Genomic DNA, 14,233 nt, shown 5'->3' with positions numbered 1-14,233 from the left:
TATTTGACCTACTAATGTTCCCTTCATATCAACCCCTGAGAGGATCCTTCAGAAAGAGTAGCATGGAGAGTGTCAGAGAAGCTACTGTCATACACTTGATTCACTTTGTATATTGCACTTGAAGATTATGGCAATTGAGAGTTCTGAAATGCGTAGATGAGTAGAAGGGAGAACTGAAAATCCAGAGGCTAAGGCTTTTCTTCAAAGTCTTTCCACTGCCTCTGTGAGGTTTATTTGGCATTCTGATTCCAGAATGCCTGGTGGTTCCATAACCCTAGTGATGACCTCTTTGTTTGCCCTAAACCTCTTTTCCTAAGAAACACTGTAGCGTTTTGTGATTTGGAATGTGTTTCAGTAATGTAAGCAATAAATTTTTAGGATAAATTGTTTGTTATGAAGACATTGAAGGGGAAAAATCTATACAGTGAAGTACGTAAGTAGAGCATCTAGCACTAATTCTGCTTTGGGTGTGAGAGATAATGGCCTATGTTTCGGTGGTAATAAAAAATGTTCTATTAAGTTCTCTGAACCCATTGCAATGTGATAGAAAACAGCAAATGATGAAACAGTGCTTTAAGGGGAGCTTCAGTGAGCATAAAATAAACATATTAAAATAGAAAAAAACTCTGATTTCCAGTACTTATTGTTTTATCACTTCCATCATGGGTATAGGATAAAAGAAAACTTCTACTTGCTTGTTAGAAGAAGAAAGCTCCTACTTGAAGTTCTTACTTGGCAGATGTCAGTTGAAAGCTCTGCTATTGGAATATGCTGCAATGTCAAACTCTGTTGGGTAATTTTAGACAAATGTGTCATGTGTGACATGGAAATATGGCATGCTGTACATTAGTGATTTCCCAAGTGTTTGGATCAGGTAGTAATGTGCTGAGAAAGTGCTCTTTATCTCTCCACACTGTGTACTTGTATAGCAGTGGGGAAAGGCTTTTGGTAGAAATTACTTTAGTCAGAAAAAGAATCCATTTACAATATGTGCCTTCTAACATCTTTCAGACAATGCATTGTATTAAAGAGGCATTTTTTGATTAATGTTTTATAAACATTTTTCAGCATGACAGCTTAAAGTCCCTGTAAAATTGTAAATGCGTGCATAGTGCTCACTTCCATAAAGTCAAATGCCATCTCATAAAGTCTAGTTGGATCCTGTCAGTGACAGTGACACAGAATCAGTACCTTGGAGCATTAAAATTAATTTGCTTCATTTATATTACTGCAGTGATAGCTAGATGAAAAGAGTCCTATATTTAAATTCTCTTAAAAATACCTTCAAATCTTTTAGGATTTTTTATTATTATTATTTTACAGTTAACTAAATGTAGTGAAGTACAGCATAATATTTTCATAGGCCTTTTAAGAAGGTGACTACGAAATGGGAAAGTAGCAAAGGGGAAAAGGGAGGATGTGGGAGGTTATACTGGGTGCAAAGCTGGAGGAAGGATAAGTAGCTTTCAGTTGTGCAGGCTACTAGAGAAACAGTGGCCTTTGACCAGGGCTGATAAACCATAGCCTTGGAGCCAAACTGGAATACCCTGGAGCAATGGAGAGCAAACAGGGCTTTCCTATACCACACTGTAAGAGCAGTCCTCTCACTCTTCCTTGCCATTGTGGATGGTCACAGATAAATAGCTTTTCTCTTGGTAGCTCTTCCTCAGGTTTGCAAAGTTCTTACGTGAAATGGGCTGAGTGAGGACCCAAACAGGGAGAAAAATGAAACGTGCTGCATATCACAGGCCTCACAGACTTCTCTCAGTTGCAGTGGGACTGTGATTTTCATGCCCACTGCGCTTAGTGGCGCTTAGTGATTTTAGTGGAAGTACCCAAAATTCACGCTGCTGCAGTGAGCAGAATCAAAGGTCTTGGGAAGCAAAACCAAGCAGGCTAGAAGCATGGGAGTGGAGAAGAGGAGGAAGAAGGAGGAAGGGAGAAAATACAAACAGGAAAAGAAAAAAAGCCTCTGAATGCCCGAGCCAAAGAGCAAGGAGGAAGATTGGAACACGGGGGAGCACTGGTAGAAGAAACATAGGCAAACAAAGAAGAGGGAAATTCAGGGTAAAAAGCTAGGAATACCAATGATCTTGTTTGTAAGGGATGATCTCAGTGCTTCTTTCCTTCCACTACAGCTCTCTGTAGTCCTGGTCAGGTGAGGTGCTGTTTTCTTACCCACCTGGGTATCACATTACTTCTTTCTTTGGAGGAGGATGGGATACAACCCTGATTTGCACCTGTCACAGTGTTTGGTCAGCTCTCATCCAGGACTTGGACAGACAATTGCAAAACAAGGCTGTTTAAAAGATTTTGGCAACTCAACAGTTTGTTACACCCCTACTTTGAGTAATGCTGCCCAGGTTGGCACCAAACCACAGAGGAGCACTTTGTCATTCGGTTCTCATGACATGTAGTGAGTGAGGGTGTTTGGCAGAGGAGTTGAACCAAGCTGCTGGAAGCCTATAACTTAATAAACCACAGCAACATGAATGGGTGTTTGTGGCATGAGCCTTCAGACCATGGCAGCAGTCTTAAAACTTAACGAAAAGATTGTCTATATAAACTGATAATGCTAGTGTTTCTCCTCCAGTGTCAATCAAGATGAAGACCCATAGAAGTCAGTCCAATTACCCTGAAATGCAGATAAGCAAGATTAATGCCTCTGTGAAAACAAAACGAAAAATCCTTACAGGCATTATTCTTTCTACATGTGAATGCAGCCTTAATGCTCCAGATGGCAAATAAATACCCTAGTGGTATTGGGGGGGGGGGGGGTGGAAGGGAGGAGCTGCTGTGTATTTCGAGGAAACTTAACACCACAGTAGTGATCTGGGGTTTAATATATGTGATTTGATCCTGTGCAAAATTTTAGTTATCTTACACTTAGTGTAGCTATCATACTCCATTAGCACTGGAGGCAATGTGCTATAAAAGATGAGGAAAAGAGGAGCGGACAGCCCAAAATAAAGATCACCATATCCATTTTGGTTAGCACCTTCAGTCCTTGCTATCTATCTGAAAGATTTAAACTCATCTCACTCACTTTATTAGTTTTTTTTTATAGCCGTGCCTGTTCATGTCACTACACTTTCAGTCAGTGTTTCTGTTACGGCTTCTCTTAGTGCTACTTCATGATCTCATCTTGAAAATGCATTACGGGCTAAGGTTCAGCACAGAGCATCGGCCCAGGCATTATAACGTCACTTTTCTTCCTTTGGTTGGGATTCGGTTTTCATTTTCTTTGGGGTTTTTTCCAAGTATTTTATACATATATTAAAAAAAATACAGGTGTGGGGTTTTTTTTAAGAGAGGGAAAAGTAACTATTATAATATGTTTTTCCTAATTAGGAATTTGCATTAGTTTTATGTACTTAGAAGACATTAGCAGTCATACTGATGCTTGCAGTTACTATGTATTGCTACGAAAAAGTTTAGACAACATTTTTGAAAATAAATAAAACCCATGCTGTTTTGTTTAGCTTTGTGGTTGTATTACTGACATGAGCATTTGTGACTAGTCTGTGGATCTCTCTCATGAAATATTTTCTGAGAGAGTCGCATACTGGCAAAGTAGGAATTAGAAAAATCAGAAGGTGCATAAGAAGGCAACAGGGCTTTTTCTTTCCATTGAACTAATGCTTACCTGCAAAAATGATTACCATTTCTGCTTTTCACCAGTTAGTTTTTCCTGGTAAATAACAGGAACTTTAATTGCACATTAGTAGCTTACAGGAACCTATTGTTGTGACATGTATTTAAATAAGCTGTGAATTAAGAACCTCTTCCCACCCAGTGATCTAATTATATTGTCACACTAATTATAGTATTTTGTATTTATATTTGACAACTTTAATTTTCTTTTCCTAGTTTACTGAAATAGCTTTCCTCTAGAGAATTTACCTTTTAGGCTGGAATTTCTCATCTTTTCTTTCATAAAATGTACAGTAATTTAAAGCATGTCTAAGTCACTTCGGATCCATTCTGTTCACATCTCTGCCGTTAGTTTTCTGTGTGATCTTAGGCTAGTCATTTTAGTGTTCTCTGATTCTCTGTAGGAGTCCTGTTCAGCTTACTAAAGTGTTTTTGGATCTATGGATGAAATTGCACTACCAAAACACCAGGTACTGTCTTACAAACATAAATATAGCATGTTCATAGCTTGGAACTCTAGTTTGTTTTTCTGTGGTTAGAGAACAGAAAAGGACCCACAAGGATCAAGTTGAGACTTGGAAACAGGCAATAAAACCTTTATCTGTTTACAAAAACAGTATGATGGGCATTTGAAGTAAATTACAATCCCTAATATAATGCAAATGCCCATTTAATTTCTATCCAAATACTATCTATTCCCAAGACCCAGAAATTAGTGTTAATGATAAGCAGCCCTATTGTGTGATAGGTCCATGATGTTATTTTGAAGGTAATTATAATATTGAAATTAAACATGCAAGCCTCTAGCTATTTGATTTAATCTTTCCCTAGAAATATCCATGTAAGTAAAGGCTACTAGTATGGGGATGAGAATGTTAGTGGTGTGATGTGATAAAGTTAATTAAAATAATTACAAGAAATAGTGCTGTGGAAATATCATGAAGTTTTCAGCAAGTCTAGACATGTGTCAGCAATAGTGGGACACTGGTGGAGGGGTAATATTCAACGAATAAGCTGTCTCCTCACATAGGGAGGATGCAATTTTTATTAAGGGAAACCTGAAAGGGTGTTGAGAACAGGAATTTATCTGAGGCATTGAGAAAAGATTATGTAAACATGGCAACTTTGGCTGATCTGAAATATCTACTAATAGGGGAATGGAGAGCATGTGACACAAAGCTCAGCTTTTTGTTATTGCTAAGAGAGGAGACACATAGACAAGCTCTGTGAAAACTGTGTGTAGTCTGCTTCTCTGCAAGGTTGATGTTGGCAGAAAATTCCTAGAATGACATTTAAGATGAGGGACAAAATAAGGTATGTTCTCAGGGGGCTCCTGAGGAATTGCAGCTGCTCTTGTTGGCAACTATGCAAACTCCTGGTCAATCAAGACAGAGATGGTTGCAAGTTTCACCTACACCTGTGCTTTGTGGAGCATGGTAGCTCCAAGTCCCAAGATTTTGACAGATAATTTTGAACAATAACATGTTCAAAGTAAACATAATCCGTTTCATCACTGCAAAGCTAAATCGAATTTAATTTTACATATCACATCATCAAGTGGGAAGATTATGTGTGGAGATGTCTAACAGAATTAGAACCGTTGAGCACAAATTCAAGCTCTTAGGAAAAATGGCCCATCTCTAGCTCTTAACACGCACTTCTTCCAGCATCTAGCAACTTCTGTATTCCAATGGCTCCCTAACTCTTCAATAGGCTCGACCACTTCATATTGGTCACTCAGTTTACTAAACCTTTTCTGTCTCATGCTGTATCTCTTCTGAAACATAGAGGTAGAGCAGAGAATTTTGTTCTCTAACACGAGCATTCACCTGCAGAGTACTTGACACTCTACCTTGACTGCATGAATCAGTCAAAGTTGGGAAGGCTGTCATTTGGATACTCACCAACTAGCAGGGAGTGTGCCAGTAAAATGCAACCCTTCTCCAGTGGTGAACAGACTGAAGAAAGGTTACAAGCAGGAGTCGGGCAGGTTGGATGGAGGACAATCATGAAAACACAAAACAGAGCACAGTTGGAGGAAGTAGCAAATACGCAGTACAGAACTATGCTCAGCAACTGAACAGTCAAGCTATAGCAGAATGTATTTTATATCAAGTCTTCAGCAGGAGTTTGACAGCTATTAGCATAATTAGAAAAGATCTTTTATGGCATTCCCCTACTCCTTCCTTTCTGCCACAGAACTTTCTCTGCCGTGGTTTTTTTTTTTTGTTCATGTTCTCGCTGGTTTGTTTGGGTTGGTTTTTTTATATAAAACTTCTGAGTCTTCATTTTGTTTCTTTGGGTTTGGTTTTTTTTTGGTGAAATGTCAATGCAACATAAAATTCTTTGCTTTTATCTGGAGCTCAGAGTCTGAGGTGAGAGTGTGTCTCCTGTTTTTCTGCCTGCAGGGATTCCAATGCTGAAGATAGTATTTGCGGGTTATGAGCACCTGTCCTTAATTTCCGTCCCCTTGCTTATCTATCATCCTGCTCAGATTCTTCTTGGCAGTCTGTTGGTACCAACAATAAAATCTTGGATGGTTTCTAGGCAAAAGGTAAGAATTGCTGGTTTTGATTTATAATGGAAAGTGTGCTATGAGTCAAAAAAATACCTAAACACATCTTAAATTCTTCAGGTTCCTTCTTGGAGATTCCATGGTAGGGATTTTCCTGTTTCTTTACTTCCTTTATGACAGCGATAGTCATATAGTATCAAAATAAAAATGCTAAACTTCATCCCCCTTGGCTCTGAAAAGGTTCACATCTTGATGTTAGACCTCTACGGTTAGTTCAAATTATGAATTCAGGTTACGCCCAATAAGAATGGCTCTATCTTTAGCTAATAATCACAGCTTTGGATCTCCCTTACGGAGAATTGACAAAGATCTGTCCACTGGCATGGGAGCTGGGGAAATGGGGTAAAATGAGGGCACTTTCTGAATTGAATTGAAGCAGGATGAAGACTTAAATTTATTTTCTTTCTACTTGGGTCACCCTTTACAACAGCAAGAAGTCTACAGGAGTCTGATGCATCACATTTCATGCCAAAATTATGGCATGGGATGGCTCATAGGGTTATAGACTATAACCTAGAGGTTTTTTGCATTGACATCACTGATTGACATTATGCTTATTTCAGTACAAATTGAAGCTATTGACATCTGACAGCCATTCTGTGATCTATATGAAATAATTGCAATGGTTTTAGTCAGGTTCTCAGAGAAGTAGTAACCACCTTGCAGAAAGCTAGTATGTGCAACTGATATTAATGCTGTTTTTAATGTTCTGAGATAATAAGGATCAAGAAACTGTGGCAACTGAAGCAGTCTTTGACAGCCGGTTTAGGTGAAGATTGAGACCTGCTGTGGGAAGCCCAGCACCACCAGTACCCTGCATTCTCCACTTGTCAGTGGAGAAATTTCTTTTGTAATTTCCATGTTTCTGATTTTCAGCAAAACCCAACAGGCTGCCGTTTTACCAGCTTCACTCCACTAAAGTAATCTTGCTAACTTGAATGATAAAATTCCCCAAATCAATGATTTTTTTGTGGCTCCACTTTTGGTTACCTGAATTGTAAAAAGCAGGAAAACTCACTTTTCAGGAACTGAGTCCAGAAATCAGACCTGTTAAGATATACTTATCTGAGCATCTGAAAATGGAAATTTGACAATCATATGTCATTTCTCCATCAGTCTGAAAGTCATGATTTTTTTAAAATCAGAAATTATCAGGAGACATCACAGGTTGCGTAAAGAAAATTCCACGCTATTCCTGCAGAAAGATAGCCTGAAGTTGACACTACTGGTGACAGAACGATCCCTGCAATGCTGGCTTCTCTTCAGCATCTAACTGCTCTCTGCTGCCAAGACCAGGAGCGGGGCTGGAGCTCATCCAGACCTCGCCGATCCTCAGGGTGGTAATGGCCTTTAGGGGCTGCTGTCAGTTGCTGCAAGTTAACACAGCCTTTGAACAGGGCATCAGAAAAGTCAACCGGTACTGGAGAGATTTACAGTTCACCAGCACTAGTTTCTTATTCATTAAGCATCAAATAAACCTCCTGTGCTAATCAGACTGTAATGCTACCGTAGAACCACTTTGGGGGATTGTTGTTCTGTAGCAGCAGTTTCTTCAGTTGGTCTTCTGTATTATTCACAAATGTTATTTTAATTACTCTTTGAAAAAAATCAATGAGGTTCGGTCTGGTACAGTTGCAATAAGTATAATAGAAGTGAATGTTGTGACTGGATAATGGTCTCCCGCTTTGAAAATAAACATGTCATCATCACCCTTGATGTTTATTTTCTATAAACACCTTGGCTTCATTTTGGCATCTCTCTTGCAGGGGAAGACGGTTATCCAGTCACAGTACTCAACTGCAGTGACATTCTTACTTAATTATGATAGTACATGTGATCTGGTTGTATGAAATTGAATTTAAATATTTAGAGGTTCATCTACACTAAGGTATTTCTAGTTTGTAAATATGGCAGCAGAATCTGCCAAACTACAAAGTTAAAAAATCATTTCCCCAAACAAAATGCAGAATGATGTCTCTCTCCAAAGTCTCTTGCTGAATAATATCCAAAAGACTAATCTCAAATGGCTAGATTTAACAATAGTTAAATGCTGGTGTTTCTGAAAGCTGGTGTTTCTGAGGGGAATATAGCCTATTTATTTTTAAAGGTTTGGATTTTTTTTAAGGGTTTACACTTGTGCTGGAGCGTTTTTCAAGCAGTGCTTACAAGCTTTAAATATACAATATTAAAGGTTAATATCTACAATAAGAAGACCCATCAGACATCTCTCAGACTGAAAATTGCTTTGTTAGCTAACCCTCCAGAAATGATAAGTCTCTTGATTGACAGGCAAATGCCAGTCTGTCAGGGCACTTCACCCAAAAGACTATGGAATACAGAGGTTCCAAATTTTGGGAATTTGCAAATGTCATGAATTTCCCTCTCACTCGGGCCAATTCATCCTGGACAAGAAAGCACTGAGCTTTTTTGTTGCAAAGCACACCAACAACAGGCATCCTTCACAGTGACCGCATCGGTATACCGGAGCAGCTGAAAACCTTACACCTTTTAAGCCTGTCACATTTGCCTCTTAAGTTAGAGAGGCTGCTTCCTGCCAAGCTAGAAGCATGATCACCTATCATTTCAGTTGAACTTGCGTCACGCACTAAATAAATAGTTCAGCTACCATGGTTGGCCAGCCCTGCAGGGAACATAGAGCTGGACCCTGCCATCAAATAAAGGCATGTGGTTTCTTTCCTCCTCAGTAAGAGCAGCCTACAGCTACAAAGACATCAGGTGTCCCCTGGCATACGATCACCTCTGGACTGATGGACTTGGGCTTATTCTTACCTTTTCTCAGAAAGGAAGGTATAAACATCAGAGGTGTGTGACATCTACCACCGCAGCAGTGACTATACTCTGAGCAGGCTTCGAGCCACATGGAAGGAGGCCAGGGAACACAAAGGTGTTGGCAGAAATTTTCTTTGCAGTCTTTCCCTAAGTGGGTCAGAAACTCTTGTATCTGTGCCACAAGTGGTTTGAGTGGGGTCCAAATAGTTGCTTTCTAAAAGACATCTGAGACCCACCTCCGCTTCCTTCACTGGCACTGTAGCCGTATTCCTTCCTTGTGGTTCCTCTGTTAAGGCTATCTGTATGGGAGGAGGTTGTGATGCGCTATCAGAGATAAAAACATCATCGCAAAACTGAGAGTGGCCTGTCAGCTGCATGCTGACTCCTCACTTGGCCTCCCAGAAGTACATGCAGCATCTTATTGCCCCTTATAAATAAAAATCTTGTCTTGTGCTGTTGGTTGTCTTTTAAGAACATAAAAAAGTGACTGTTTTGTTTGCTGTTCACAGGCACTGAAGTTAACCAGGCAGCCCAAAGCACCCGTGAAGGTATAATTATGGAGACGGCCTGTGTCACAGTGAATGTATATATGTACTATACTGTACACACAGACAATTGAGACAACTGGGTATTTGTGAATGTTGCTTCAGTGCATATTTTATTTTTATATATATATATATATTAAAAAGATACCTGTTAAGTGCCTTACAGATGCATTTTTGGCAAAAGCATTGTTTCAGGAAGCCACTTTGTTGGTTACTGCAAGAGGTTGTACAGTATTTTGGAGTCCTTTAGTTTTTATTTTTCTAACTGAGTGAATGGTCATGACTAACGGCTGTTTCTTGCATTGCCCCTGCTTTGAAGCCAGGTGCACCAGCTGTAAGTCTCTGTTTTAAACTAGCCAAAATGACCAGAAGCCTATCCCACTGCTGGCTTACCCTGGGGAAGAGCTTTCTGAAGGCTTTTTTCAAGATTGACTTGAATTTCTGTGTGACTCTGTTACACTCTCTAGTCATATGACTGTGACATGCCTTTTTCTTCTGAGTTTGTGTATACTCAGCATGGGGCCATCCATTGGATAGAAGCTGAGAAGCATGAATTATTTGCATTTGTTGACACAGTTGTCTAGACATTCCTTCAAAGTTAATGGTTTCTCAAGAAAACTCTTTCAATTCCATTGTATGATATTGTGCCATTGTATATCTTAAATGCCTCATAAGCTTCTTCAAAGAAATGGTCTGGTGCTTGGGTTATGAGTGAAGTATTTGTGTTTGCAGCTAGAAGATCTTTTATAATTTACCCCTGAAGAACACAAATCTTTGTTTTTCTTTTTTCTTTTCCTTCCCCCGGTGCAATGCACAGAGATCTGCGGTGACAGAATTTAGGATGCTAATATTGAAACAGAGCCTTTATTGTAGTAAGCCAACCTATGTTTTCTGTATTGCTGCATTGGTAATGAATAATAGCTTGTGAGGACAAGAAAGTTGATAATTTTTTTTCTTTTTTTTTTTTTTTTCTCCAATTAAAAGGATCCTCACAGTAACAGAAATGCTATCTTAGCTAATTTGACAATCAGTCACAACTTTTTTTTGAAAATGTTACTCTCTTTAATAAACTTATAGAAAAAAAATACAAAATACTATTTCTAAGAAGAGTGTTGAAGAGAAAGGAACACAGTCATACATTTAAACATACAGCCAGCCCTGCATCTTGTCTGGGAGATTAAGATTTCAGAAGCATACGCTAGTCCAGACTCTGAGGTGTACCCATCTGCAAAAACTGTGCTGGCAATTGTGCATTAAAACGTTAAAAGGAACGAAGGAAATAGGTCAAACTGGGATCGATATAAATGCAGAAGTTTCATGTGTGTCACGGTTAACATTGCAGTTAATGGTGCAACTGAGTGCAAACACCTAGGAGGAGATCTTTAGCACACAGATGTGAATTATCATAGCTCTTGATAAGGCTTTAGCCATTTACACAAGCTAAAGATCTTTTGTATGACAACAGGCATGTGAAATTCATATCCTTTTGCCTTAGTGAAAACAACTGTGTTTGGTTTACCTAGTCTGTTATTCCTAGTCCGTTATTCCTGCGAACAACAGGAAAGCAATCTGGTACCAATCATCGGTGCTTTACCTGATGGTCAGTCAGTGCAAGACTGCTCTGTTGCCATCTGTATGAGAAACTACTGGGAGCTGACAGCGTCACCTTGTTCAGAATTATCATCACCAATAAAACGACCATGTAACGAAGGTACGTGAGGTGGCAGCAGGCTGAATTCTTTCATTCCCTGGAAGGGGGATCAAGCTCTGCACACTGAGCAGACGGGAGGGCTGAGGGACACTGTCCACCGCCCGTGTTCCCCAGGGCTGTGCTCTCTTCTCGCTAGCCAGTGATGCAAAGGGCTGCGGGCAGTGAGCTCACGGTTTTGATCTGTGCATTCCTAGATAGCATGGTCAGATCCAACCACAGGCCAACCTGTGAGGTAGTTGGAGAGAACAGCGTGTGTGTTCTTGGGGCCAAATTCAAGGTTCCCCCTCCTTAAGCATGCTAACTGAGAACTGGCTCCATGAGGGAGAAAATTCTTTTATCTGGGCTTAAAAACCCTGCTTGCAGCAGGGAGTCCAGACTCGGGACAGTTTCTTTTTGTCCTGTTTCCATAAACCAGAACTTCCAGAGTATATAAGGACTTAATCCTAATCCCACTGAAATTGATGACTCTGTTGGTTTTGAATGGCAAAGCAACAGGCCCAGAAAGAGTGCTCGCTTATTTTAAATCTACAGGAAGAGTTCAAGCATACAGTAACTTACTGTGGTTGTGTCAATGCTAAACAGTCAGAACACTGCAAGTACCCTTACTGAGCTACCTCTACGTACTGAATCTCCGACTTTCAGTGCATCCAACAAATTGCTTAGATTCCACTGAACACATCCTTTTTTCTTTGTGAAATTTTTTCTACGTTTAAGAATATTTCAAACTGGTTTAAGATGGAGTTTTGTTAGAGCCTTTACAAAGTCCTTGTTGATTGCTTGGGGCAGCCTAAATATTGTGTATGAGCGTTGGAGGTGTTGGTCTAAAGGGAATATAAAGCAAAACTGAAATACATATTTTAAATCCGTACTTAATGAAACTTAATTATGCATATCAATTCTGTTATGTTTAAAGACTGTTAAGATATTTGGTTTATGTCTTGTTATTATCCTTATATGTCTTCAATAAACAGAATGGTTTTGAATTTAATTCTGTTACTAAGAAAACAAGATAAAATTACTTATCCTCTAGGTCAACTTTTTACCTCTGTTACCTACGTTTTGTTCTTTTGTGGGTAAGCTTTTAAACTGCTTGCTTGTTCTTTAAAAAAAAAATAAATAAAAAAAAAAATCCGTGAACTGTACAGAAATATTTTATGAACTAAACTTGGGGAAAGAAAGTCCTCAGAATACTGCAAATTACCATCAACTGAAAATTAATTCATTGAACTCCACCAGTTTTTAGTAGAGGGTTAGAGCAGTGCTGAATCTTTTCAACTTCTTGGCTTTAAATTTAACTGAGAAATATCTGGTATTGAACATCATCAGGCAAAACTGATGGCAAACGAGAACTTTGCCCATGTTAAAACATAAGGATTTTCTTGGTTGTCAACACTTCTTATCCTCTGCATATCTATAATCCCATCTAATGATAGCAGAGGCAAAAAACACCCAAACAATAGAAGAGCACTTCAGAGGTCACAGGGAATTGTAGCACTTCGTGTTGAGTTACTCATTTTATTTCCCTTTTTGTGCACTAAATTGAGAAGCTTTTGATGACCCCAGTAATAGGTCCAAGATAAATCATTTTTTATGTAGTTAAAATTGCGATTGTGTTTTCTCTTATAGATCCTTTAGTTAATGCAAATGGGTTATATGACAGAAAAGGCAATCTCAGCAGAAGCTGCGCAGTTGTGCTTGTTCACAGAGCAAAAAGAGAGTAATCCAGCAGCTTGGTTTTACAGAAGTAGTCCCCTACATTATTCTGGCAGTCAGGGAAAGAGGAGCTGTTAGTTTTATTTGTGTGTGGTTTTCTGTGGAAGTATCTTGACAGCAGGAGGTTAGAAGGCAAGATGAAATATTGTCTGTCTGCAAGCACATTTATTTATGTGCAAGTGCATACGTGCATAAGAGATGAGCAGTTATATATGTAGAAATCACTAGAAAGGACCAAGTCCCTGGTATACATTTCTTTGCAAGACTGCTTATGGAGAAAGAGCTACTTTTTGGATGTTATTCTGACATTAAAAATGACATTTCAGACACTGAATTGTGTTTTGTATTGAATCATAATCTCATACAGAACCTTTACAGCAGACGATCGCAGCATTGTATTTGTAAACTGTAGGCTATTTTGCACTTAAATAGATGTTGATGTGTTTGGGAATTACAACACAGTAAAGGGCTAAATCATGGTTTCTCCATTTTGTTATAATCCAAATGCATTTATATTACTATTATTATAAAGTGCCAGAAACACATACAGTCCCTCGCAAACACGTTAAATAGACAAGAGACTAAATTCTGCCCTTGGTTACACTTGCACATCTCCAGTGAAAGGGCTGTTAAGCTGCAGAGTGGTCTCCCTAGGGAAGCTGTTTGAAAAGCCCTGCCACTGTTCACATGACTAGAGTAAATGAAGAGTATTTTACTTTAGATTTGATGGCCTGCCCTTTCCAGCATCTAACAAACCAAATCTCTTTTGTCCTTATTTCCACGGGTAGCCCTGATCTGCCAGATGAAAACTACAGCATCGTATCAGAACAATGTCACAAGAGGGAGGTTGTCTCCTCTTTGCCATTTTCCTGCTTAAACCACGTTATCACTTGTGATCATTAGACTGTGACTTCTCTGAGGAGGCATTTTGAATTAAATTCTTCAAAGTTTATGGGTATGGTTCCTGCAAAATTCTCATTCAACAGAGAATACCCTGCAGGATGGTGAGTAATCTTCTGGAGTAGCGTGGACAAGGACTGTCCAATGGCTTTAGATGTGCAGGACTAGAGAAAGCAATGCCAGGAAATGCAGGTGCAAGGCATTGCTACAGGCAGGTCTGCTTCATGCTGGCAGCTAGAGCTGTAGCAGAGGTCATGAAAGCAGCCTCTAAATTGTTCTCTTGCCAGAAAGGTGGAGAGTGAGATCTTCAGTGAGAAGTGAAATTAAATTTGTTAGTGATTAAAA

General features: G+C 39.3%; 1 protein-coding gene across 3 annotated transcripts in view; it reads left to right on the top strand.

Annotated features, from left to right (window-relative positions):
* Positions 1 to 12,361, top strand: part of SLC10A7 (solute carrier family 10 member 7) — a 157,741-nt gene extending 145,380 nt beyond the window's left edge. For all 3 annotated transcript variants that reach the window (XM_049815071.1, XM_049815070.1, XM_049815073.1), the window contains 2 exons: positions 6,063 to 6,208; positions 9,529 to 12,361. In XM_049815071.1, the coding sequence (XP_049671028.1) occupies positions 6,063 to 6,208; positions 9,529 to 9,573 (191 nt within the window). In that variant the 3' untranslated portion in view covers positions 9,574 to 12,361. The remainder of the gene's footprint in view (positions 1 to 6,062; positions 6,209 to 9,528) is intronic.
* The last annotated feature ends 1,872 nt before the right edge of the window (positions 12,362 to 14,233 follow it).

This window comes from Accipiter gentilis, chromosome 12 (assembly GCF_929443795.1).
Source record: "Accipiter gentilis chromosome 12, bAccGen1.1, whole genome shotgun sequence".
Lineage (NCBI taxonomy): Eukaryota > Metazoa > Chordata > Aves > Accipitriformes > Accipitridae > Astur > Astur gentilis.
This window is presented reverse-complemented; position numbering and strand designations above follow the sequence as displayed.